The sequence below is a fragment of the Phalacrocorax aristotelis genome, chromosome 2, assembly GCF_949628215.1.
Source record: "Phalacrocorax aristotelis chromosome 2, bGulAri2.1, whole genome shotgun sequence".
Classification (NCBI taxonomy): domain Eukaryota; kingdom Metazoa; phylum Chordata; class Aves; order Suliformes; family Phalacrocoracidae; genus Phalacrocorax; species Phalacrocorax aristotelis.
Window position 1 is genome coordinate 46,933,009 of NC_134277.1, and position 27,524 is coordinate 46,960,532.

The 27,524-nt window shown below is 44.3% G+C and overlaps 3 protein-coding genes across 13 annotated transcripts in view; 2 read left to right on the plus strand and 1 right to left on the minus strand.

Annotated features, from left to right (window-relative positions):
• ENTPD3 (ectonucleoside triphosphate diphosphohydrolase 3) overlaps window positions 1–3,204 on the minus strand; it is a 46,993-nt gene extending 43,789 nt beyond the window's left edge. For 4 of the 5 annotated variants that reach the window (XM_075083344.1, XM_075083341.1, XM_075083336.1 and 1 more), the window contains exon 1: window positions 3,093–3,204. The gene's annotated coding sequence lies outside the window, so the exon portion shown is untranslated. Of the gene's footprint in view, window positions 1–1,269; window positions 1,412–3,092 lie in introns of those variants that run through there. The other variant, XM_075083339.1, reaches the window with a different exon arrangement.
• A 5,688-nt stretch (window positions 3,205–8,892) lies between these two features.
• On the plus strand, window positions 8,893–19,023 carry GGCT (gamma-glutamylcyclotransferase). Of its 4 annotated transcripts, none has more exons than XR_012658981.1 (4): window positions 8,900–9,499; window positions 12,123–12,272; window positions 15,442–15,577; window positions 17,546–19,023. XR_012658981.1 is itself a non-coding variant. In XM_075083346.1 (4 exons), exons 1-4 carry the CDS (start codon window positions 9,012–9,014, stop codon window positions 17,684–17,686), a joined length of 555 nt encoding a protein of 184 aa, XP_074939447.1. In that variant the 5' UTR covers window positions 8,916–9,011; the 3' UTR covers window positions 17,687–19,023. The 4 variants fall into 4 exon arrangements, 2 of the variants coding, with proteins under 2 accessions (XP_074939448.1, XP_074939447.1); XR_012658980.1 differs by having other exon boundaries at window positions 8,902–9,499; window positions 12,123–12,268; XM_075083346.1 differs by having other exon boundaries at window positions 8,916–9,143; window positions 12,123–12,268.
• A 483-nt stretch (window positions 19,024–19,506) lies between these two features.
• Window positions 19,507–27,524, plus strand: part of NOD1 (nucleotide binding oligomerization domain containing 1) — a 30,703-nt gene continuing 22,685 nt past the window's right edge. For 3 of the 4 annotated variants that reach the window (XR_012658982.1, XR_012658983.1, XM_075083348.1), the window contains exon 1: window positions 19,507–19,624. The gene's annotated coding sequence lies outside the window, so the exon portion shown is untranslated. Of the gene's footprint in view, window positions 19,625–19,721; window positions 20,063–27,524 lie in introns of those variants that run through there. The other variant, XM_075083349.1, reaches the window with a different exon arrangement.

Below are 27,524 nucleotides of genomic sequence, written 5' to 3' on the forward strand. Positions count from 1 at the left end.
ATAGCACCAATTCACAATCTGTCGTTGCAGCACACTTGCTGCACAAGCCTCCCTACCCACATCATTATGTTCCTGTGAGTGGGAAGGAAGGAATGAGGACCTGTCCTAGCTTATTGAAAACATGTATTTTTTTTTCTGACTGCTTAAAAAAAATTTCAGAGCTCCCTATGTGGGCAGAGATAAAAATAAGCCTGTTTTCAATCAGCTACCAAATGTGCATCCCTAGAGATGCTTAGGGCCACATGTGCATTGGAAGAAAATGTTGTTATTCTCCTTCTGTCTGTCTCTGAGACATTCCGTGCCTCAGCAGGACATGACTTCAGTAACTCCCTGCACTTCACAAACCCTGTGAATCATACATATGCTCTGAGATAGAACTTTTGCCAGGGGTGCTCCTCACATCACTGACTTGTCTGGCAAGATGAATTTTTGGTGCAGAAGGGCTCTTTCTGAGAGATGAACAGTAAAACAAGCCCACACAAAGACTGAACCTGAGACATCTTGTTTTCACTGAATTCAGGTGTTGCCATTGAGTGGTTTTTGTACAGCTGGGGTGTGAGTGCATTATTAAAGATCAGAGACTGAGGGGTTGTCTGTCCCCTTACTTCTGACAAACATAAACTCCTACTGGAAGTTTTTCTGCAGCTGAGCCACTGTCTCTCTCCTGGGCAGGTCTTTGCTGTCTAAGAGCAGCTGTACTCAAACTGCTGCCTTTCCCTGTTTGACACTTATTTTTTGCCAAGCTGCCCGCTTCCCTAAAATTCACAGGAACATACAGTCTCAGAGGTCAGTACCTCTCTGCAGGCTCGGTTGCAGTTGCCCAATGTGCTCAGCAGTCACTAGGATGAGCAGTGAAGGATGCGCGTATAGTGGCGTAGGCACACGATGTGACAGCATGAGCTGCACTTCCTTAGGAAAAAGATTACAAAGTCTAGGGCTGCATTAAACAAAATCCAGCTCTCCGTAGCTGCTGTTCTGCAACTTAATGATGAGAGCAAAGATGAAGCTATTATACAGCAACTGCCACAGAGCAAAAGCTACTGGAGTTGGCTTTTCTATGTGCCAGGCTCACCTTCCTGGGCACCAAAACTGCACTCAGAGAGCGTGCATGCACCACCATGTCCCAACACAGGCAGAAACCAAAGAAAGGGTGACTCTATGTGAGCACCACAATCAATTTTAATGAAGACTGCAATCTGCAGGTATAGACTGTGGATGGCTTCTCTGGCTTTTTTACCCAAGAGACCCTTGAGGTAACAGAAGTGTTACCTGATGCATCTCTGATGTATCCCAGAAGGTTCATCTGGTGAAGAAAGTGAAGAAATACTAACACCCTTCACTCTGGCAAGTTTTTTCTCCTGTCCTGCTCCAAGGGTTGCATCCCTGATGCAATGGCAGAGGCTGTGGAAGGAAGAGGTAAATGAGGGGAGACAGATGCTAGGCAGAGCACTCCGTCACTGGGAACAAGTGATAAGAATATGGTCATTCAAAGACAACAACGTAGGAGTGCAAGATGGAAAGAAAAACAGCTTTGAGGGACAAAGGCTTAATTCTTTTTTGTTCCTCCTTGAGATCTGCCCACAGACAGCAGAAGAGCATTAATATTCTTGTCCCATCTTCTCTGGAAATACAGGGCTTGCCCTCAGGGTGCTCTCTTCCCCTCACAGTTTGCAATCATATGGCCGGAGTGAAGAAAACCATACCCATCCCCTAACCACCATCAAGTTCTGTGCAGCTGAGCTGGACCGGGTCTTGCCACTGGTTCAAAGATCTGCTTACACAGAAGAGCAGGGCAATGGCAAGCCACAATGTGAGCTCAAAATGCTGTTGTCACGCCAATGCAATGCTGAGGGTCAACCTCTTTTTCTGACACACAGGGATTTTTCTGGTTTAGCCTATGTCATGCTGAAACGAGTTTAAAACAAGTGAAAAAAAGTGCCAGTTTTATTCTACAACAAAAACATCCACACAGGCCACCAGCCTAGTGGAAGGACTGGATTAAATTTACCAGTAATTGCTAAAACATTTCTGCCCAGAGTCACTCAGTGGGGACTTGTACCATGTTTTGCAAGGTCTGTGCAGAGCTAGGAAGGGTGGTACAACCAGGGTCTGTTTTGGTATCCATGTCACATGCTTCTGCCACAGTGCCAGCATCGCATACACAAACAGGGAAATACTACTGCCTTTCTCCATCCCAACACCTCCCAGGCCAAAGCTGCCCTCAGAGCTCAAGAGAGGCAACAGTTTTCCTTCTGGGAAAGCACGTGGCCATGAGGCACGTTCCTGTGAGGTGGCTGGAGCTATGTGATGTCTTCCGCAGGGTGAAGGTTAGCAGCACAGAAATGGTTACAGACACAGCAGTGCAAAAGAAGAAGTACCAACCTACTCCACGTGAAATACACTGCAGGGTTCAAATGTAAAGCCACAGGGTTAATACAGGACTGGAAAATACCATCCAGAACTGAATTTATTTGATAGTTTTCCTGTGCTGAAAGAGAACAAAAGGAGGAAGAAAACAAGAATGCTCCCAGCCTACAGAAGGTAAAAGGATGGGAAGAAAGCAAATTAACATTCACCTGTAAATAATAATGAATATTAAATCTAATAAAAAATCAGAAATAAATTGTAAATGGACACTAAATAGCAGAGCTGCCTAAAGACAGCAGGATACATCCCTTTTACCTGCCAGTCTACATTCAGTAGTCATAACATTCATGGGAAAAAAATTCTCAAGTACTCAACAGCCTGGAGAGACAACCTGCCTGGTGTTTGGTGAGACACAAGTCCCCATCAGAGAAGGACAGCAATGCAAGCTGGTCCTCTGAAAGGAGCAACCGCCTCTGTGGTGGGAGACGCTAAACGCTTCTGTGGTGGGACCCTAAGACAACAGACCACAGAAACATCACACTGACAAAATTCTCTTGACACAGCAAACCCAGAGGTTTCAGTAACAAGGGAAACTATTTTTGAAAAATCTCCTGTAACCATGTGCTGTGTATCACTACAGAATTGTTATCATTCAGAAGAGCTCTACAGTGAGAGAAGTAAAACACTAGGTCATAGGAAAGAAGCCAGATTTTGAGTTTACTTACACAAAGATGAGCAGAAATTCAACATTAAGCTGTTACCAATATACAAGATAAAAAACTGGGTCCCAGGTACAGCCTCTGCAGTGCAACTCAGCATTCTTCCTTTGAAAACTGATGTAATATTTGGCAAGTTTTTCAAACCAGTTGTTGAAGTCACACCCACAAGGACCTGCAGGGCTGTGAGCAGAGCGGATGCCCTCACAAGCCAAAGTGACTAAGGCCAGCTGCATGCTAGGACTGCGTGCACTGGGATCTGTTTGTAAAAGCTCTCTCGCACTTTTCACGTGCTGAGATTTCATGTGAATCATTTTTTCAGCTTTTTTTTTTTTTACTAGATCCCATATGTTTTACCCCTCCAAGAGTTAGAAGGAGCTCAGGTGGTAAAAAGCCTGTCACAGACTGTCTGTAATCACCTGGGCTCCAGGAGGTACAAGCAAAAGCAAGACAGAGACCCTCCTCCTTCCAATATCTGATCTGGAGGAGGGATTCACATGGCTCTCTTCTCTCCTCTCTCCTCTCCTCTCCCTTTGCTACTTCCTTCACCGCAAACAGCATACACCATGCAGTGACATCTCAGGACCACAATGAGTGGGCAGCAGCCAGGGAGAGCTTGGGGCTGCCTCAAGGGCCCAAAAATCACTTTGGCATTGGCCAGAGTAGAAAAAAAAAAAAAAAAAGGCCAGAGTTTACATGCAGAGACACAGCCACTTTAATAGCTTATCTCTCCTAAATGACTGCCCACGCTATTTTCAGAAACATGCAAAAACAGAATTGCAAAATGAACGATGGATGATATTGCTCCTGGTCAGCCGGGTTACAAGCCTCGTGGACTGGTGGCTATTCTGTTAGGCAGGGCAGAGAAGGAGGCTGGGTTTCTGCAGGACACTGTGGTCCCTGTTTCACAGGGAAGGAACAAGCACTGCAACACCACAAGGCACTGTAAAATCATTTGCATTCATTTGCATGAACATGAAATCTCTACAGACGCGCAGACCTTGCACACTGTATTAAGAAGCTACCACCAGCTGTAACCATCTTGCAGCGAAAAAAAGTATCATTTCAGTGAAATACTAATTGCAGAGCACATCCTACTATGGCTCCTCGGGGAGGAGAGAAAAGCTGTGGGGAGGACTGCACACACAGTTCATTTGCATCAGTTGCCCTTATTATTCCTCCAGGTTCTTTTTTTTTCTCCAATATTAATTAAAGCTCATGCTGTGACAACCATGGGTCGGAGAGGGAGTGATAGGGAAGCACGCTGAGTGACTGACAGATATTTCAGCAGGTTTTACTTATACCACTACATCATATTTTTTCCTAATTTCCTTCTTTTCTTCCCTAAAAACCTAAGTAGGAGAGGCTCAGGAATATATTGCGTCTAGGGATAAAAACCTGATGGAAACAAATTCTTGTTTTCTCTGCATATATAACCCTGTTGATCTCCTCCACGGACAATGCATAAACTGCTGTGGATATCCAGAGCTTTCCCCCATGTTTGGGCCCAAACAGGAGGTGTACTCCTGACTGCTTACTCTGCGCAGGTTTTGTAGTTACATCCAAGGGGAAACAATGCCTCCAAATTGTTTGGGGCTTCAAACAGGTTAACACAGGTCTCTTGTCAGCAGCTCTAGAGATAGCCTGCTACTTCAAAACTGATTCAACTTTAAAAAGATAAACCCCAGGGTTTCATTTAACACCCTCCTCTCCAGAAGAGTTAATTGCCCCCTGAAACAGTCGTGAACCAGCAGAAATGTGAAATCTAGCAGTACCACCAAAGCCCTGCAGAATTCTACTCAAATTGCTCCAGGAAAGGTCATCCCACCCTCCATGCTCTTTTTCCAACTGGAAATTTGGTTTCAAGCAAGGTATGCCCACAGTGCCCAAGTATTTCCCTATGCACATAAAGCCATTTAGCCTCAATTTGGTTGTATATCAGCAGAAAGGCTTGCAAAGCTTCCCTCCAGGCCAGATGCTGTGGTGTCCCGGCCCTGGGGCCAGACTAATGTCAGGGGTCTGCTATGATGAGACCGAGGTAAGGCGTGGAATTAGGTGGACTTGGTGGTCACCCCTTGCTTAGCCCACAGCCCCAACTGTGCAGCCTCCGATAACACGCCTCTGCCGCTCCCTACATTGCTTATCAGCTGCCATAAAATCAGGCCTAAACTTATGACAAGAGCCTAGACAGTTTCTAACAGAACACCCTGGGGGAAGTATTTAAACCAAATCAAGAAGCTGTCGCCCACCCACAGCTAAACACTAATCACAAGCACAACTCGTGGTTGATGGTTTAGTTGTGTGGCTCCTTTAAATTATAAAAGAGTGAACGTTTTTGCTGAACCATGAGGCCTTCCTCCCACCTCAACCCTCATTTTTTTACCCAAACAGCCCCTGTTTAGCTCCAAGAGTTGTCGCAGGGTGTGCTGTGGCTATTAAGACTCTGAGTACAAAGGTACGTGGGGACTAGGGGCTTCACATCAGCTATAAAATTGGAGCATGGGAGTTACTCGGTGGAGCTCCATCTCAGCTGGTCTGAGACCCCCACGACCTTTGACCTTGCTGTCGACTACTGGAACACCAGGCTGCTGGATTTGCTGTGGTCTACTGGAAGGGGTAATTTCCCCCTTCCCCCAATTTCATATATCTTGGTCTACAAATTTCTGTCTTATTATGTATTGGGCTTACTATATAGATTAAAATAACTTGCTTAAGGACAGTAGAAAATATAACAAAATTGTGGTATATGTTAAATGCCTGGCATCTCGTCAGTGAAGCGCATTAACAGACAAAATCTGTCTCACTGCAGATAACAATCCGGGAACAGTGCACGAGAGATGCACTCCCCTCCCATGCTGCCTTGCCATCAGACTGGCCACACTGCACCAAGGGCACCACGGAGACCCAGGCTGGGGCCCCTTAAAGGGTCGTACCTGCAGCATGCCTCAGCAGGCCTGCCTGGGGCTTTCTGTCCCTTTCTGGCTCACCACAGAAGTATTTTTCTTCCATCTCAGGCCTCAGAGTATAAAAACAAAGAGCAATCTAAGTTGTGCCACAGTGAGAAGCTACAGACAGTTCAGAGGCTGATTCCCAAAGAGTTTGAACACGGGGCTTTGCATCCTTGGATTAGCAATGAAAACCTAGTTTTTTCTGACAGTAGGTTTCAGAGTTAACATTCCCTCTTTAAAGTATGCTTTGCGCTCTCTGTAGGCTCTGGAGGCCTCATTTCTAAGAGCTGCTCAGTGTTCTGCAATAAGTATTGGCCATCTCACTGCCCACTAGCTCAGAGCACACAGTGCATATTTGGGTGATCTATCAGCTATATTTTTAATAAAGGCTTTAATGAAAATAAACCTTAATAAAAGCTGTTGGGAGGAGAGGTTTATATTTTTCCAGATAGTTTAAAACCAAAGCTTACTGTGACGCTGACCCACACCACCAGTGTCAGCCCTTCCAGTCCAACTCTCACAACTATCACGCTCATCAATAGTTGAGAGGCTCAGTTTCTGCATTGCCATGGGTCGTGCTGGGGAAGAAATGGGCTTCAGAAGTGCAAATTGATTTACTCTGTTCAACTAAAAATTACTCAAAACACCATAAATCCAGGTTTTATTTCAATAGCATTTTAATTAGCATTATACTATATCTAGAATAGGTAAAACCAACTTACATGATGCACACCACACTCCCGGAAGTACTGGCTATAGCTCCGTGGTCATAGAACAGGCTTGGTATTCAGTACAGACTATAAAACAATTGAAACCTCAAGGCATTTTAATTTGAAAATGCCTTATTGAGTGATTAAATACTTAGAATTGCAAGTGGCAGTGTTTTAAATTAATCCTTGTTTTCCCATAAATTTGAGTGTAATTTTGCTAACAAAGGCTCTCACGTGCACAAACCCAGTCACGAGATCAGGGACTTGGTCTCCTCATTTGTCAAACATCTGACTTCGTAACATTTAAGTATCGATTTGAATAGCACGCAAAAGGACACAGTTTTAAGAGTTTTTCCTTGTTCGAAATATACATGCTTTTTGAAGGAAAAACTGTCAGAATTATTGTTGAAACTCTGAGTGTTGAGAAAGAATAGCATTTTTTGTGCAGAAAGTCCAAAGATTTAATATTGTAAAAAGTCTTATGAAAGGCTGGTTGGGTTTTTTTTTTAGAAGAAGGTTGTTTTGAGATTAAGAATTAACAATTGCTACATGCTTCATTCCGATTCCTATGTAAGATTTGCTCAGTTTAGAAAGAAATGTCAAGCTCGCCTCACAAGGGACAGCTCACAGAAAACCCAAATGGGCAATTGAGCACCAATGACTGGAAAACCTGCCCTCCAGCAGGCTTGGCCCCTGGGGATGGCTGATTTTGGGGTACATGAAGCTATGAGCTTTAGTCAAAAGCCACGATCCCTCCGGAAGCCTCTCCCATGGGATCCCCACCATCACACAGCCATCTCTGCCTGTTTTCTTGAAAGTGGCAGAAACGTAGTTATCTCTGAAAGCTCTTGCTTTCTGTCGCCTCCGGCTGAAATTAGCCAATGGGCCAGAAGCTGCTGGAAGAGGTGAGAGATGCACTTCTCCTTTCCGAGTTCACATTTCCTTAGGGACAGAGGACTAAAAGCATATACCTGAAGCAGATTTTCAAAAGATATGTTCAGCTACTCACTGTTGTAAGATTGAGGAAGTCTTGCTGTGTCATCCTATGACCCATGCAACAAGTGAACAAGATGGCTCCCTCTCGCCCTAAAATAGTTATTCCTATGTAAGAAAAAAAACCCCCAACTAAAAATACAAAACTGCTGGTGGTGAAGGATCGGAACCACATTTATCACTTAATGTATTTTACGATGAATCTGAGTTTGCCTACACCTGTGGTGGGAAAACTAGGGCAGACATCCAAAGGGAGTGCTGCACACATCATTAAAGGAAGGAGCTGCTTCAGCTCTCCCATTTCCTGCTTTCCCCTCCACACTGCACAGGTGAGGACATCCCCAGAGCCTGGGTGTTGTGCTGCCGGCGATCCTGCACAAGCTGCCTCCGCTCAGGAAGCCGACATTGGCCAATGGCTCCTGTAACAGCATTAACAAACAGTGCCTCACCATTAATTGTTACGCTATTGTTAATTACAGCCTCCATGGGCATTTTGCTGTATGTGTGTATATATATGTATATGTATATATTGCTTCAATGGCTTACGCTTAGGGGTAGCTAGTGATAAGGCCTCCTCCTGTCTCATTCAAACATTGCTTATGTCAGGGAAAGAGAGGAAGTGCCTCTGTGAGTCTCCACTTCTGCCCGCCCACCCCTCCTTGCCTTTTTCTCCCGTACGCTCCCAGCTTACTCTGCTCAGAGGGCGCCCAGCTGGGAAAAGCTGCACTATTTAATTCTCATGGAATAGACTTAAAATTCATCACTGTTTACATTTCTCTCAGAGGCGGCCAGGAGGCCGGCAAGCTAAATGCACTGGCTTGAATTTAGCAGGTGAACTCTAACCCTCTCCGGTTTGGTACGGGGGGCTGCAGGCGCTGCTCGCTGACAGGCAGCCCGTGTACGCCCGCGATGACGCCTTTCCATGGGGAGCGGCTGACGCGCAGTAACGCCCATTGCTCCCGCTCCCCGCCGGTGCCGAGGCCCGGGGGTCCCGGGGCAGCGTCCTTCCCTCCGCCCGCACAGACGGGCGGACGGACAGACGAGAGGAATGCACCTTGCTCTACGTCACTTGCCCACGTAACACACACCGAAAGCGTTCCTCAACACTACAACGTCACAACGCCACTGCACACCCCCCACGCAGCGGCGGAAGTAGCGAAAGGGGCGGGCGGCTCCGCTGGGAGGCCCCGCCCAGGCAGCGGCCGGCGGGAGGGGGCCGTTAAAGCGGCGGCGCGGCGGGGCCGGGCTGTACCGGGGCCGGGGCCGGATCCAGATCCATGGAGCCGGGCGGTGACACGGAACCGGGGGGCGGCGGTTTCCTGTACTACGCATACGGCAGCAACCTGCTGCGGGAGCGGCTGCTGCTGCGCAACCCCTCGGCGGCGCTCTGCGCCCTGGCACGCCTGCAGGTGCCTGCTGGGTCCGGGGGTGGCGTGGTGTGGCGGTGCCGCGGGTGGGAAGCGGCGGCTTGCGGAAGCCCGGTTGCCCCCGTGGAGCCGCGTGTTCGCGCCCCACGGGGCAGCGCTACATCCCGGCCTGCGTGGATCCGGCTGGTCGCGGGGGCAGCCGTAGCGCGAATCAGGGGCGGGGTCCTCGTCACTCTTGACGTCGCGGCGTGCGCCGTGACGTCGCGGGCGCTCGGGGCCTGTTATCGGGGCTACCCTCAGCCAAAGGCGGTGTTTGCGTTAGTCCCGCCTCTGCAGGCTTTGTCTTACTGGGCTGCCAGCCAAGACCCCAACGCGCAAAGAGTTATGAGCCTGGAAATGTAAGTAGCAGGTGCTCAGCTGGGTTTACGGGTCAAGTTTCTGACAGTTGTAAAAGGCTGATGCTCCGTTAAAAAATCAAAATTCCTCCTTCCCCTCTGCCACGCTGGTTACAGGTGAGGAGCCCTCCCCGCGTGGTGTGCCGGGCGGGATGCAGGCTTTCACCCGGCGCTGCGCAACTGCGTTTGACGTCTTCCTACACCCCGGCAGTTCTGCCCCCGCCTGGCGGTATTAAATGTTAGCATATCAACTCGGCTTTAATGAAGACTTGGAAATGCATGGGCGTGGTTGTTGAGCTGTTGATGTACAGATCTGTACAACTGGAAGGATCCCTGGAGGAGCAGAGCATCCTTTTAAGGATGACTTGAAGGTTCTTTTGGGGTAACTGGCAGGAAACGATCTACGTTAGAGTGTATGAAGAAGTCCTAAACACTTGGAATTAATAAACTCCCTATAGTCACATACATGGTGTATCGTGGGTCCATCAACATGGCGATTGAGGCCCACTCCTTTAAGGCAGATACCACTGAGGAGCTGAATGTGCTGAGAGCCCAGCACCTTGCAGGAGGTGAGGAGGAAAGCAGTACTGCTGCACGCTTACCTCTGGATAAAAGGAAGCCCTATATGCTTCAGCTCTCCTTTTGGGTTTCAGGTAGATTCCGAGTTGCACAGTAAGTGGCTCTTGCTGCGCTGCAGGCGAGCTGTTCGAGAGCTGGCAGTCAGGTGCTAGCTTTTCTAGCCAGCCTTTGACCGATTGCTGTGCTCCCTGCTAACACCGGGTGGCTTCACTCCCTTGCTTCAAGCTGGAAGATGACTGATGCTTGGAAGCGCATGAATGTTGGAGCTGATTTCTGTTAATTACTCTATGGTAGTACCACGTTGGCTTGAAAAAAAAGAAAAATAGCCTGTAAACAGAGTATTTTGGATGCTAAACTAGAATATTAAATTCACTTCCCTCTGTTTTCATTTTTTAAAACTTTGCTAATCTTCAGCAAGTATTTCCTTGGTGCTGCCCTGCAAGCACTTGTCCACATCTGTAACTTCAGTCTGCAACTTGACTGGACTGTTTGCTTGTGTGCAAATTACTTGGGCTTGACTGTCCGCAGGGTCTAGTCCAGAGTCCTCCTCATACAATAATCCAGTGACCCGAACACTGCAAAGCCATTTTGCAGCAGCTTGTCAAATGGTTGATGACTAGTGTGTCTAAGTAAACTTCCTTCTAGTGAAATTAGTTTAATGGGGGATGTTTTACGGGGAAGGAAGATGACTCTATTGATGAAGTAAACAGTACGGCTTTGCCAGCCTGCTGATTATCACACGCACACACACAAAAATTAGTGTTCCCAGCAGTACTGTTGCTCTGTGTGCAAGCCTCCAGCTGCTCAACTTTTGCAACCTGTTCCCCATGTCTGTTAGGACATATTACAAGAAGGTAGTGTGTCTCAGAAAGTGAATATTTCAAATTGAAATTATAGCTTAAAGAGGGTGATCACAAGAAATAAGCAAAGCTGTGGGGTTTTATAGGTTTGGGTTTTATTTTTGATGTTGTTTTTAAGCCTTTTTGCCTTTGCTAGATTTTGTTGTTGTGGTTAAGCAGGTAGTTGCCCTTAATTTTTTTTTCTTCCTTCCCTTCTCTACTGCTAGGGAAGGATCTACAAATTGGCTAACAAGTAGGAAAGGAAACTGAGTATTTGGAGTCAGATGGGAAATTACACTGGAAAAATGCAAGAACCTGTTATAAAATATTACTATATAGGCAAAAGAGAATATTACTTGTGAGAAATTGTAAAAGAATGTTTCAACTTGCAAAAACATGAATAAGCTCAGTAAAGGAGGCATACACCTTGGCTTAAAAATACGGAAGAATGTTCCAGTTGAGTGATGAGATGGCACAAAAGACTGGAAAATACACAGGATGGTATTTTATACTTGTCCTCATGCACTGATACAACTGCCCAAAACCCAAAGCTTGCTGTCTTGTAAGCTTCTTCCCCCCCTTACTGCATGATAGCATTTAAGTCTTATAACAGCACCAAAAGCTGCAAAGGAATGGGCACTGGGTAGGCGTGTCTTTTGAGGAACAAGAAGAAGGCAGTAGTCAGTTCCCTACTTTGTGGTACACCTCAGCCAAGGGCCCTGCAGGTTGTCTAACAGGAAGCATATCAATAATGCTGTCACCACCAGCTTGGACAAAAGTCAGGCAGACATTTCCTCAGCACTACTGTGTTTACTGCAGAATGGGGTATGTGTGCTACTCTTGAAAAAGGGCTACCTCTGCTCTCTTATCACTGCTAGAAATTGTTAGCTAATGTTTAGGCCAGGCTACTAAGAGGTTTGGATGTTGATCCAGGACTCCACAGGCCAAGACTTCTATGAGTAATGCTCTCTGCCAGACCTCTCTTCCCTTTGTCCCAAGACTGCCGTGTCTTACGGGGAGGCAGAAAAGGCTGACTTCAGCCCTGCATGAGATGGGAGCTGAATCGGATCCTGCCTGTCTGTTCCTCTTTCTGTGGCTCCAACTGACTACTTGTAGACTCTCCTTTAGCTGCCTCTTTCATGTCAAGAATAGTCAACAGCTCTTAATCTTAAGTGGAAATTGATTCTTTGCATTGGTTTCATTTGCAGGATTTTAAGCTCGAGTTTGGCCTTCCTCAAGGCAGGACAAGTTCTGTCTGGCATGGAGGTACAGCTACCATTGTTGAGAGCCCTGGAGACGAAGTATGGGGAATAGTGTGGAAAATGAACACTAGCAATTTAAGTTCACTGGATAAGTAGGTGACTTAACTTTTGCTGTTTTCTACTATTTTAGAGAGCAATTGAAAAGTAGTGGTTAATTTTTGGTAAAGAGCTGTGTGGAAGCTTTGGTGTTGGAATCAAGAAGATGCTTTGGATTTTAATATGTGAATTTCACTTCACAGTACATGTAATGACTTCTAACACATTTGTGATTAAAATGGCTTTGTTTTCAAGCTAAATCTACTTAGGGGTATTTTAACAAGGAGTGGACCTTGATCTGGAGCTGATATATTGGCCAGGCTCTTTTTTTGGTTTTTTTTTAATTCCTGTCCTCACAATGACCTTTAAATTACTGTACACTCTCTATCTGTCCTGTGACACTCTTCCCATTACTTTAGGGAGCTTCCTGTGAGACTGACATCAATTTCTGTCTCTATACATCTGTAGACTCCAGTTGTAGTAGAAAAGGAAGGGATGGGGACAAGACTTTGCAAAGGAGGAGGAGATCTTTAATACAAAGGGACCTTTTGAGGAGGTTATTTTGCATGTCTTCTAAGAATTCAAACTTTTGTGAACTTGAGGTAGATCCAAGCAGGGAGCTGGGGTGGTTTTGTTTTTCCCTTTGAATGGTCTGCACCATTACAATGCATGGCAGAGAACATTCCGCATGTGCCTGATAACTAAGGCAAGTTTAAGGCAACCTGAGCAAGTCATTCCTGGGCTGAACTCTGAACTCTGGAGGACCACCTGGCTAAACAAAGACAGGAGCAGCATAACTTCTTTCAGATTCTAAGGCAGGACTTAGGGCTTAATCTTCAAAACTTTGGCTGGTGTCATGTGTTTACTGCAGCTTTCAGGATGTGCCTGCACAGCACGGTGCTTCTGGTACACATGGACTGTTTGTTCAGTGCAGTTCATAGCTGTCAGTTAATTCCAATCTGAGCTGGTGAGGCTAAGGAAGCAGGGCATATTAAACCCCTTGAAAGCATTGTGTTAATACATGTCTCTTGCCTCTGGTACTGTTGCAGTTTTGGTTATGGCTGCACTGTGCTGTGTAGGCATGTCCTGATAACCTTGGCCATGAAACCTGAAGTTCCAACTTGCCTTTCATTGCCTACAGTGAACCTGAAATACAGCAGAAACTGTTGCCCAAGTTCTGTTAGCACACTGTGGGTATGGGCGCTCTCAGCAATCTCAAACCCTGGTTCCGAGTGTTAGTCCCAAGCAGGAGGGCATCTATAGCTGATATGCTTCCTGTTGGGGAGAGTTTTACATGTCCCTGCTTTATTATCTCCACAGCTCCCCCTCTGTTGCTTACACTAGCATTTACCTCCTGGTCCCCTTTCTGCTGACCTTTACTGAAATCTCCTGGTATACCATGCTTTCCTAAAGCATAAACTTCAGGAGTATAAAGATGCTGTCTGGCAGCACAGTCTTTGATAGTGACACTGTGTTCCCTCTACGGGGACAGCATTTTGTGTTTTAGCTTCTAAAGTATTGTTTATATACTATAGAACTGCAGTTCCCTGGCATTTGTTTGATGGGATAAACTGTAATGGTGGCTAAGATGCTAGACACTTGAGTGCTATACCATCACCAAAAGCTGCAGGACAGACACTAGCATTAAAGATTGCTTTTTTCCAGCTGCCACATTGATGCCATGAAGGTGGACTGGAAATGGAAGGAAATAGGATGTATTATTGGCTTTTATAATGATAGTCAGTAGTGTTCTTCTAAGGATTGGTCCTAACCAACTTGAAAGAGATTGCATGTGTTCCTGCTGAAGATCTTGGCATTCTCTGGCCGTGCACAAGCAGCTACAATTGTAAGTTCTCAACCAAGTTATTTCCTGGAACTTCCAGGTATCAAGAAAAAAAAAATCGCTGTTTGCTCCCCTCCCTCTTCCTTCCCCTTCCCCCCCTGACCCCCCACCTCCCCCTCTGGAAAAAGACGACTGTGCTTTGTTATCCAGAAGGAGAGGAGGGAATGTTTAACTGGTGCTGCATGCCATTAGTTGAAATACTAGTAAAACAGCTTAATATAGAGAAAACAAATATGGGAGGGGAATCTCTTGCTTAGATGGCTGAACTTTTTGCCTTCAGATGCATTTTGGTGCTGTCTCGTGGTCAGATGGTTCTTTTTTGTCCTCTGTACTTCACAGATCTATAAGTTGCATACTAAATTGTGACTTTTCCTCATATATCCTAGCAGTGGATGTTACTTAACTGTAACATTTTTCTTGCTCTCACACACCCATTTGACTTATTTTGCAGTCTGTTGACCTTGAATCTGCAGTTAGCTTCCAGTCTCTACTTGCATTTAAACTAGTTACTCACATAATGTGGACCACGTTATGTATATTAAATAACTTGAAATAGTAGTAAGTCTTTGAAAGAAAGATAAGTTGTCAAAATGATAGTTTGCTGAGCAGCATTAAACCCCATGTTATCACTCATATCTAAAGCACATCTAAAGTTAATTGTGCCGTAAAGTCTGTCTTGTATCGCTTAAGCTTCTCGTTTACTTCTTACTATTTCCTCATACTTTTGTTGGTGGCTAAATGCTAATGGTTAAAGACAACAAGTAGCCTTGGTTTTGAGTTTGGTTTTGTTTTCCTAAGACAGCATGATTTTGCTAATAAAAAAAAAAAAAACAACAAAATGGGTTTTGCCCCAATCTAGCTCATTGTTGCTGTACGTCTTGCAAAAATTAAAGGGTGTCTTGGATTATTCATTGGAATGTACATTGCAAGAGTTGTGTGAGTTTCCCTTTACTCAAATGTAACACAACGGGCAAGATAAAACTTTGTAATTGTTTCATTATCTGAGCGGAAGGTAATGAATGATATGTGCATGGCTTATCCTGATAATCTTTGTGTTTCCCTGGTAGACTATGAGACTTGCAGAGTAATTAATTCACAAGGAGTATTCTCTCTTAACTTTGCAAGTTAACCACTAGTCATCTTTCTTACAGAGCTAAATGATAAAAGTGAACTCTGCTGCTGCTTTAGAAACTTATTTTTGAGTATGAAATAAATCTGCACAAAGTACTGGAATATGGTTTGCTTTGTTTTTCTTTAAGTCTGTTAACAGTGCAGACCAGTGTCCTGCCTCAAATTCTGCTATAATAAATGCATATGTTTAATTGTACAGTTTGTTTGAAAGATGCATCAGTTATTTGGCATGAAAGGGATATATCTCCTTTACAGGCAAGAGGGAGTTGACGCTGGCATTTATGTCCCAATAGAAGTTAATGTCCACACTCAAGCAGGAAACGTACTGACCTGTCGAAGCTACCAGATGAAGGACTACGTCCGTGGTCCCCCTTCTCCTCAGTATAAAAAGGTGAGTGTTGCATCACTGTAATTTTGGAGAGAATGAACAGAAATATATAATGCAGTACTTCTGTCCTATTGAATAAGCACTTCATTTACAGTGGATGGAAGGCATGAGTAACTAACGTAAAGGTATAACTTAATCTTTGTGCAATGTTATAGTGTAATGATGCTCACAGAAGACTGCTAGCTTGTAAAGGCCTGCTAAATCAGGTTGGGTTTTTTTGGCTTAGTTATGCCTTACATGAAGTCTCTATTTAACTCGTGAATTAGTTATGACTGACCCAAGGATTTCTGAAGGGTGTTGTTTACATGTATACAGCAATTCTCTGAAAAATTAATGCATTCCTCTGAAAGGACAGAGGGAAGCATCTGTGGGGAGAACACAGCACCTGGCTTGTAGTCTCAAGGGCACGGATTATCCCTATTGTATTACGAAGTATGTTACTATCATTTAATACAGGAGTCTACCTGCCTCCTTTTACCAGATGCATCATCAGTATGTCACAGGACTTCCAGCAACACTGCAGAGCACTGCAGGGTTCCCACTTGATGGCTGATGAGGCAGAAGTGTTTCAACACTGTTCTGCAACACACCGACTCCATAGAGAGTCCATACGATCCAGTCACGCAGCAGGCCTGACCTGCTTAGCTTGTGAGACCTGACACGGGCCTAGCCTCCGGTGGCATGCCTGCGTGTCTGGAACTGTGCAGCTACTAGCGACTGCAGATAGACATAACTGTAATGTGTTGACTTTTTCTACCGAAAGCAAAGAAACAGGGCCTGAGCTTGTTAAATCCCAAGCATGCCGCGTTCTCTTAACTGAGGAACTCCTATGAATTAGCTTCCAGGAGCATAGCTAATGCCAGCTGCCTTAGCAGCAGACTTCTGAAGAGAAAGCTTGCTTAGAAAGCAGGCTCTACTACTTCATAAACCTCCTCCCTGTCAACGCACTTTCTGTCAAGACAGATCTTTAGGGCTTTTCAGGGAGTTAATACATAGTCCGCTGCTGTGTATCAGCTCTCACTAGTATGCTGTAAGAGCAGACCTCTTACATCAACATTGACAACTTTATCTAACTAAACATTCCTTCCTGCTGTTGTCAGGGTCAGTTGTTAGTTCCCCACCCCTGCCCCCAAGTTTCTATTTAAGTTAACCAGGCAGGAGGGCTACAGGTGACTGTATCAGCACACAGTGATCTACCTCCATCTACTGTTGTGTACTTTTTGTGGCAAAGTTCATCCTTCCTAGACACCTCATCTTTGAACTTCCTGGCTCTTGAATACATGAAAGTATATTTACAATAGTGTCAGCTTTTAAAATCTGTGTATTTCTGTATGTATTTCTGTATGGGAGCTTGCTGGTGTCTCTTTCAAGCCTTGGCTCCTGCAGCCTCCTCTTCCTCTCACTGTCACTTCTTTTCTCTTGCACCAATATTAAAGTTTATTTTGTATGTAGAAGGAAAGCTGCAGCAACAAACTCTAAGGAATCTGTGCTTTTTCACTAGGCTAAGTATGTGCTTCTGTTACTCCTATAACCTGTCTAGGTAGTCGCTGTTGTGCTATGGATTTGAACAGCTTAGTTTTAAAATAACTTCAATAATATACGCAGCTTCTTGCTCACATGTGATACTAAGGCTGGCTAAAGACAAAAAGTAGTTCTCCACTGAAGAAAGAAGGAAATAAGTGAATAAGAGCTTAATTGTACAGTGTTCTGCATGTTAGTAACATTTCAGAATCTTATGGTATGCTTTGGGAATTACAAGCCTTTTCAGAGTAATTTTGTTGATGCTATTAAGGTCTTCAGTGGTCTTCCAAAAACCTTGGCTATCTTTAGGTACAAATAGCACTATTTGGGATTAATTCCCATGTTACCTTAAGTGGTTCTTCCTGTGCAAGTAAATCTTTGGAGGGGTCTGTCCTTCCTAACACTATTATTGAAGGCTTTTTTTTTTTTCCTCCTTCCTTTTTATTATAGGTTATCTGCATGGGTGCAAAACAGAATGGCTTGCCAGCTGACTATCAGAAGAAATTAGAAGCTATTGAAACTAATAACTATGCAGGGCCAGTGCCAATCATGGAAGAGATTGAAGCTGCTATTAAAGCAAAGAAATATTAAAGCAAAATAAATTCTGCATAGAATACCTCTGCACTTCCTTGGCCATTCACCTTGATTTAGATACCTCTCCTCACTATGCTGATCAGCAGTTTATTTATCAAGAAAAGATGGGTTTGTTGTGCACCTACAGTAAGCCATTAGATATAATTTGCAATCTGAAGACACACTAATATTGGTAACTTCTTCACTTTGTATGTATAGCTTGAGTACATGCTGAAGTTTTTGCAGATTTGGAAATGACCTTTTTGTAATTGTCATGCAGCACTGCGTGAAATTTGTGCTTCATGTCCTGTTTATAGGCCTTTTAAAAGGGTATTGACATCTGTTGCCTTCCAAGGAGTAAGGGCTGCAGGATCAGGCCCTTTGTTTTTAAATGTTGTATACACAGTTATCAGGGATGTCAAAGATTTGTTAAGTGTGCAAAGTACACTCAAAACTCTAAACCAAGACTAAAGTTTTTTTCCTCTGCTGCTTCTTTTAATGGTTTAAAGCCTAACCTATCCGAAGCTATGGAGCTCCTGTTTCTGGTTACACAGTGAAGAAAGCAGGGTAAATTTTTTTAACTATCTCTATGTTTGTAAATGTGTTTATTTTCAAAAGGCGACTAAAGCTTGAAGACAACATTCAGCAAAGGATCTCATTCAAAGCATAATGGCCTCCTCCTTTCTATGTCTAGTAATCATCATAGATGAACTGGTTAGGTATAACCAACAGATTTTGAATAATTCATTTTAGTTACATAATTCCAAGGGTGTTTTTTTAATAACTTTTTTTGACTGACTTGTTGCTTATGTAGGTCTTGGTCTCATGTCCAGTGAAATCAGGAAGTGTCATGTGAGCCCTAGCACGTTTGTTTCATGGCTTTGTTTGTTAAATCCCAGATGAACAGACTTAGCTTTTCCCCCTCTCTCAGCTTTGACAATTTCCTGCAAAACTGGAAGCTTTTGTAAGGTTTAGAGTACTTATCTTTATGGCACTTGGCAGCCCCTGTAGGTAGTCTGTGGGGGAAAATTTGACAACCTGGAAAATGTGAAACAAAAAAGCTGTGGCTAATCTCCTGTATGGTGTTGGGTTTTTTTTCTGCTGACTTACAGAGGGGTGTAAGATAAAATTAGTGTCACTGTGTGAATGCTTGGATAGACAAATGGCAAAGTAATGGACTTACTATGTCTTCTCTGCATAAAATTTTTTGGTAAACTTCTGCCAGGGATGTATATAGGTGCTGTCCTGATGTCATATGTCCATTTCCAGAGTTGGGCACTGTGACTGCAGTGAAACATGGTGCTTTCTGTATTCACACAGTCTGAATCTGAGTAAATAAAATTGTGATTACCAAACCTCTCCTGTGTCTGTTTAGCACATGCTTCGAGACTATCAAGTGTTGCTTACGTAAGCAAAAGCTGGCCAGGTGGAGATGTAGCTGAAACTTCTATTGGCTATTTGCATTTTTAATTATAGTAACTTTGGTATGGAGGGCAAAACTGTGTGCACGAACACACTCAACACCCGCATTGCTTCTTTTGCTTTACCCGTACCAGGCTCCTTTGGGCTTCTGAACTTCTAAGTAGGTATTTAAGTGTTGCAAGAAGAAAAGGGACAATTATACCGATGGCCTCCTTGGATGCCTCCTGTTGAGGAAAATGGTGGGAGATCCAGAGGGCCGGGGGAAGGACTTCTTCCCCCGAGGTGGGACCCCCGGCACCTCTCTCGGGGCGGTGGGGGGAGGCCTCCCGCCATCCCGGTAGGGATAGGGAAAGGCGGCGTTCTTGAAGCAGACGCCTTCGGCCATGCCTGTGTAGGGAGGAGCAGCTTCTCGCCGGGGAGGAGACCGCGTGTGGGGCGGGAGCTCCTTCCCGGCGGGCTGGGGCTTCGGGGAAAGCGCCCGTGGGCCGGCCGCCGCCCCGCTCCTCCCCTCGCCTCCGTCCCTTCGACGGCGCGGTGAGTTCGCAGGGGAAGGGCCAGGGGCGGAGGAGGGTCGCCGGGCCCCTGCCCGCCTCGCCCACCACCTGCCGGGGGGGATGGAGGGGGGCGGCGGCCGCCATGTCGTGATGGGTGGGCGGCGCGGCGGGGCTGGTGACTCGGGGCAAGCGGGACGCGGAGGCGTTAGGCAGCCGCTGGCGCCCGGGGAGGGAGCGAGGGTGCAAACCTCACTGCTTTTTCGAAGGGACTGCTTTTTGTAAATCAAAGTTTCTCTGTTACCGCGGGAGAGGCTCCGAGGTGGAAGGAGGAGGGCTGCGCCTCGGCGGCTCCCACTGGCCTCTTAGGTGCTCGCGCTCCCCAGGTGAAAATTTTAGGACTTTTTCGTGTTTCTTCGGCAGGGGGCCGCCCCACCTGCGGGGAGGAGGCTGCCGTGGGACAGACGGCGTTAGGCAGAGGGTGAGGAGAGGGGAGCGGAGCCAGCCCGCCGGCCAGGACGGGCAACAGTGGCCCCGCAGCTCCTTGTCGAGGGAAACGGCTCCTTCGTGCACAATACAGAAACGCTACTAGCAATAAATACTGTTACAGATGCTGACCGGTGATGTCATTTTCCTGAAGGTCGTCGGGGAAGGGTGGCGAGGTCCTGAAGGGCGGAGGTGGGAGGGATCGCCCCGCAGCCGGGCGGGGGCGCCAGGTGGAAGGCAGCCTTACCTCGCCTTTCCCCTGAGTGACGGATAATACCGTAAAAAAAAAAAAAGCCATTTATTTGCCTTAAACCTGACTGAAGCTCCGTATTCATGCGCTGAGTACGTGGGAGTTGTTTAGGCCTCGGTGTTTTGCTTATTTAACGCTAAAGAAGCTGTAAGGGGAGGGAGGTGGGAGCGGTTTGCCTGGGCAGAGTTGATGAGGATGGCATGGCATGGCATGGCATGGCATGGCGGCCATCTTCCCCCATGCCAGGGTGCTGCTGGCCCCAGCAGTTAACGCTGTCCCACATCGATACCTAGGCATTCCCCGCTCAAGACCCCGTTTTGCTGGATCGATGGATGCACAGGCACAACCGAGCAGTGGTCTTCAGCAGGTGAAGTGGCTGTAGCCAATTAGGTTTGCTGTTCATGACCTGAACAAAGCCTGGGAGATAGAATCAGGAGAGCTGTGGAAATGTGATTCCATCAATTGCAACTTTAATTGACGAATTCACTGCAGGTTGAATAAGAAAATAGTAACTAATGGTAGAAAAACAGTTCCATTTTTTAGATATACCAGTAAATCATTCCCCTCCTCCTCCATCTCTTAAAAAACCCCCCAGGATTTCTCTGATGAAAATTTATTTGCTTTTTAGTAGTGGTTCATTCTTATTTATTGAACTTTTCCCACCAGAAAGGAGTTATCAGGAAGCCACATAAAATCTTTTTGACAGGGGCTTGTTAATTCACCCAAACATTGTATATGAAGTTCTGTTTCTTTAAAAGTAAGCTGTTAGGAAATGTAGCAGCAAAACCTGTGAGGGATATGAATATTTCTGTAAAAGCCTGTGCCTTTTAAACAAAAGCTTGTCAGTTTACCTGATGGAGGCAGAAATAATTTCTTCTGGGTTCTTTTATATTTGTTGCTCTTCAGACAACTAGGAATGGCTACAAAAAGTTACGCTACAGTCAAAGGACAGAGAGAGAGAGAGAAGGGAGAAAAAAATCACTGAAAGATGCTTATCTTGGTAACCCCAGAGCAGTGCAAAATCACATGGATTGTAACGGATTGATGCTAGTGTGTTGTTGATATGTGGCCCCAGTGGATTTATTGATATATGTAGCATCGAGGATGGTAGTTACACAGAGATTGTAAAGTGGGGTATGAGGAGTATGTTTTAACTCATAGATACAGAATATGATTTAAGATCAGTACAGGAACTCTGTGCAAGCTCCACTAATGTACTGTTTGTGCTATAAAAATAAAAGGCTATATTTTCTCACCTCTGGGAAATACATTACGTCGCTTCTCATCAGAACATGCAGACTTTTTGTGTAGTATATGTGCCCATTTGCTTCTAATATCTACAAATTTTTTACTGTTCTTGAACTATGTAAAATAGTTGAGGTTCTTTTAAGGGTGAGAGCTGTTGTGTGGAAATACATTCTGTCTTATTAATTTGTTATATTCAAAGGCTGGCTGCTGTGACACACATGAAATAAGATGTGGAAAATCAGTCTCTTTTCTGTCTCTCCCAGTGATAGCAAATAGTTGAGTTTAGACTGGCCTGACTTGAGTCTAGATAACCATTATTAGTGAAAAAGCATGTCAGTCTCCAGTTCTCCTCTTGCTGTAATGACTCTGCAGTAGGGTGGCTGGCACTGTAAAATAGCTTTTCTCAGGAAACAAATCTGACTTGGAGACACAAAGGGCACAGACTTTCATATGAAACAGGGCACGATTTTCATACAGCCATCTCTCTAAGAGTAAATGCATTTTGAATACTACAGACAGAAGGCTGTGCCAACAGGGTCTCCACTAACCCTGGGCTGGCACTGAGGTTTGTGTGTGTGCTTTGCTGTTGTGCTGCCAGAGCTGGCTACTAGGAGCTGTGAAAATCCTGAAGATATTCCAGCTACTGCCTGCTGATAGCTGGGTATGTGGCATAGGAATTTTTTTCACAGGAAATTTAGAGGACAGGTTTTTTGTCAGAATAGCAAGACTACAGAAGAAGTAGTATTGACTGAGTTTTCAGTTCTTCGGAAATACCCTATTTTGGTCTTAAATCAGCTGCCTTAAGGGACAGTTGTTAATTAATTTGCTCCTTGTATTGCCCTTACTGCTTCATCCTACGCAATCTCCTTGGGAGCAGCCAGCTCAGTGACGAGTGAACTCCCTAGTTTACCCAAAACTTTTTTTAGCTATTCTTCAAGACCCTTCAGCCCCTTTATCTACAGCAGCTACATTTAGTAAGACCTTGTTGTGATAAATGTTAATGCTACCGATAAACCAGGGCATTCTTCACTGCCAGAGGACTTGCAGCACTGAAGTTGAATGGGCATAGAAGTTATGTTGGAAGAAGGGCAAGGAGATCTTAGTGAAAAGAGGATGTGAGAAGGGCAGGGCCAGGAAAGATATAAATATATATATGCTTGCACAATGCTGAGAATAGAGGGAAGTCAGAAGAACCACCAGATAAAAGCATCAGTGCCTTCATATAAAGGTCATCAGTGCCGCTGCAGCTTATTGACATGGATTATACAAAACCTTGCTGTAAGCCCTGATACTTTTACCATACTTCTTACTAGGACAAATTTCATTTCCCTTTTTCATTTCCCTCCTTATCCCTGGCCTGATCTCCGTCTTTCTTTCTGTTACTCACAGTATGCAGGTTTATAATATGCATCTCTTGCCAGACTTTCTGTTGCTTTCCACATCCTTTCAATCCCCTTTGACACTCCACAGGCCAAGGCCCTGTCTTCTGTATCTTCTTTGCCCCAATGGGTGAGCACTCCGGTCTCTAGTTCTTTTTAATTCCTGGTAGTCTATTTTCTGTGTTCTTCACTGGACTGAAGCTGCTGTCCTCAAGATGGCTAACTGAATTTCCTCTCCAACATCATTGGCAGCCTCTTGAGTAAATTGTGGGTTTTTTAAATTTTTCCTCTCAGGAACAAGAAGTCCATTTTGTTCCCAGATAGGAAGCTTTTCACCATAAGCATTTCTCCCATTGTCTCCCCATACTAGACTCCTGCTTCACCCGGGTATCATCTGTCTCTCTCATCTCTCTCCATTCCTCCTTAGGTGTAGTGCTGTTTCAGGCTTGAAAAATCTTTCCCTTTCTCCCCATATACATACCTTTCTGTGTATAAACCTCAGTGCTAATGTTAATTTCTCTAAATAGATGTGTTCACAAACTCTTGCTATTAGAACAGGTGGTCTGTTGTAACTTAGTGATGTTTTACAAAGGCTTGTAAGAGCCTCAAGGTGGCTTTCAGGAAAATTATTTTGTTCATTAGCCCTTTCAGAAATGGAACAGTTCTAGAAATGAGGCAGTAGTTCTCAACAGTGGATGTTTTTAGACCTTGGTCAGTGCACTGAGGTGTCTCACATTAATGTACGCCTGAGTGTTTTCTATCAGCGTCCCCATGACTGATGCCACATCAGTCACAAGAATTGCATTGGAATTGAATCCAGCATCTGGAGTACTCAAGATAAGGCAGAGAACACTATATGCACTCTAGCAAGCAAACGGTTTCAACGCATATTTATAAGCTGCATAAGCATTTACTTCTAAACATACCAGATGTGTAACCTAACATTGTAAAACTAACAGATTCTTGTAAAAAGAGACTTAGTAATTTGCAACCCGGTGATTCTTCACTGAGAAGACTAATGTTAAATCACTATGGAAGCTGTGACTCTTCCCAGAGAGGTGATGGACTTGCAGATAAGTTGGAGACCTCATGATGTCAACACATCAGCCTTGTGTTTAAAACCAAACAAAGAAAAAAAAACCCACAAAACAAAACCCAAATAAAAAACCAAACCATTAACCCCACCCCCCACCCCTCATCAAAACAGAATCATGTGTGTCAGAATCTTACGGACAGTGTGTTTCTGGAAGAGAACAAGCTTGTTTCTCATGTTGATCAGGACTTTTAGGTGCTGTTGCACCTGGAACTGCTACTGTAGAAAATGTTTGTGTTTACCTGAGTCTGAGTAGGTCCTGAAGTTTCTTCCTGTAGCTGATACGCTTTGCTACAAATGTGTACATACCTGCCTTCCTCTTAACTACATGTGGCGGGAAGTCTTTTGGTTTCAGCACTGTTTAGGTGTTCAGCTGCTCATCTGATGTGACATTTTCTTAGTCTATGGATGGTGGAAATTTCAATTTTTTCTTACTGAAAGAAACTGATGAAAATGACTGTTTTCAGCAGTACTGGGTGCTGTGGGTTTTTTGCCTTAAAGTCAATATTGCCACTGAAAATATCACTGAGCACCTCATCATGCACAGAATTTATATTGCCAGCTCTGACTTCCCTGCTCGGCAATTTTGCTCTTTCTCCTTTTCTTCCCTGATGCTTAGCCTCACTTTGTATTCTTTTCTGATGGCTGTCTTGTTTCTCCACTGTCTTGCAGATCACCCTGTGTGAAAGGGAGCATGCTCTCTCTTGCAGTGTATATATGCGCACTGCTTCCAAGAGCAACCGGGTTCTATACTGACTTGGACTTAGTCAGGTGCAGGGCAGGTATTTTTGACACCTTCTGGTCTTCCCGTATTTTCCATGTTCTTGTCCTTTTTCTGTATACTTCTTTCTTTTCCTATCCTCTTTGTAGAGGGATCTGAAAGAGTGAAGAAAATACTTCTATTTGTTTTGTACACATGACAGCACTTTGGATCATTATTATGGTTTCCTGGATGTTTGTCTCAGTTCTTCTCACAAAGTAGGAAGAAAGAAAATGTGTTAGGATAATGTGGTCCTAGAATAACCAAAGCAAGCAGGGAACATTGGGTAGATGCAGTATCTTGAAAGAAAAGCGTTAATATTTCTATTGCATGTGTTTTAAGGTGACTCTATCTCTTTAACTAAAGGCTTGCAAAAGCTTTAGTGCAAACGATGTTTTCAACATTGTTTGGTCTTCATGATAGAGTTCATTTATGGAATGAGCTTTCTTGAACAAAGAGATGTGCCACTGTGGCTTCTAGGAAGCTGAGTGACTCAGAAATCAGCCACTTCATCTGGTGGGTCATGTGAATGGCATAATGAAAGGTTGATTTGTCTGAGTAGATGCAGTCACTTACTCATGTGGTAAGAAAGTCAGATCACTTGGTTACATTCCCTTTGGTTGAAAGAGCTTTGCAGTTTCAGAGTTGGCTGTGATCCAAAACAGTTGTGCTGCAGATTTATAGAGTTTGCCTGGTCTCAGCCTTTGGAGGGCTCAACTCTTAATGCAGTTACCCGCATCTGTGCAGGTCAGCGACCGTAGGTTAGGACATGTTGGTCTCCTGAAATCAGAGGACCTAAGCTGGTTTGCCCTGTGGCTGTTAAGTGTGGCTAGGTAGTATCACTAAAATGCAGTAGTATAAACTGTGTCTTTCCCCAGCGTCAAGCAGGAGAAGCTATACTCATGCAGGCTGCAGCTTCTAGTGTGGAAAACCCATAGAAATGAGTCTGTTCCAGTGGCAGGTCACCAGAAGAATCTGTGAGCTGGCAGGGCTCAGTTATAACTTGTCAGGGAGTGCTGGGGAGCATTTGGGAAGTTTGCTGGCACTGTAAATGTCTTGGGAAATTGTGAGAATTTTGTAGCAGCAGAGCTGACACCTTTACAGAATTGCTGAAGGGCATTGTGTTTTGTTTTTATTAATATAACTTTAATGAGAATCGGAGAACATTCTTCCAAATATCCCTTGACCTGCTGAAGCAACAGTAGGTTTTACCTGTTACTGGACTATGTTAGTATACCTGTTAACTGCCAGTAATTTGTGTTAATCACGGAAATTCTCATTGACTGTGTGGAGGTGATTCAGTTGCGATCTTGCAAAAAATCTGCTTTTTGCATGGGAAATCGTATGTGCAAGTTTCATACCTAAATAGTACCTAAATGAACTTATTGTTGAATTGTAATTACAATATAACTTCATGCCTGCTGTATGGTATATTAACTGCAGTTTTAAAAATACCCCAAACCCTTAGTAGCACAATAGAGAGCAGTCTGATCCTGATTCCTACTGCTTGATGCTTTGTAAAGAAAAATGGAAATAAATGGCCATCTAAAAAGAGCTCCCAAAAGCTGGTATAGGGAAAGGGGGCATACACAGTATATATACTTGTAGACAGGGAGAGAACATTCATGCTAAAGAGTATGCTTTCTAAACAACAACCCTACAGCAATGAGAGGGTTTCCTGAGCCTGCAGCTGTCTGAGTTAATGATCATGTTGTGTCTCCAGGTGTACATACGGGGGCTGAGGCTGGGCATTCAAGCCTAAGTGTTTGCACAGTCTTTAAATGGATATCTTCATTACAAGCAGTATTGTGTGCAATCTCTTGCTTTTGTGAAGATGGAGGTGGGTTGGATGCCCAGTTCAGTAATTAATATAAATTTTGATGCTGTCTTCCAGGCCTAGTTCATCATATGGGGAAAGAATCTGTGAATTCAGTTAATTTGTGCAACTCCTGCTCAAGGAGAGGTCCAAATTTTTTGTGTGAATCACTAGAGATGGGATCTTTTATATTTACAACCACTTATTTCCGTCCTTTCTGTAACATTATTTTTCAGATTCTGAAAATCTGTATTTTTAACTTTTATGGTTACTCACCTGAATTTGATAAGATGAACAAAATTAAACCAATGCGATGATATTTTTGCTGTTTTACACGCTGTCTGAACCAATAGCTTTAGGAGGTGTGAAGTGCTCTGTGCCCTTTAGTGGTGTATTAGCTCTGAAATCTACAGCAGCATTTTCACTGTTAACATCATTTTAAGTATCTGATCAGTGGTTTTCCCATAGTCTCGCTACTGCCCCTCAAACCTGGTGCCCTGAAGCTAAACACTTTTTCCTGGTTTAGCTAAAAGTGTGTCAGAGTTCACAAGGCCTCGCCTACAGGGACAGTTATCATATTGGCAGCACTTTATACAGGGCCTGTTGTTGTAACAAAGAAAAAGCAAAGTGATCGCTACTATAAACAAATTCCTCTTACGAAATTAATTGCTATGAAATATAATCTTATTCTGTTTATTTCCTTGTCCAGACATGTTTGGACAGATGCCCTGCTTTGTCTATTAAAACATGAAAAGCTAATAAAAAATATTAAATTATATACTAAGAACAAGCAGCTAATAAAAGCAAATGCCAGTGGTATTGTTTGAGGCAAGCTACAGTAAAGTACTGGTATTAGAGGGGAGACTGCCAGCAGTAGATTATTTTTTTCAAAACCTGAACAAATAAATGGA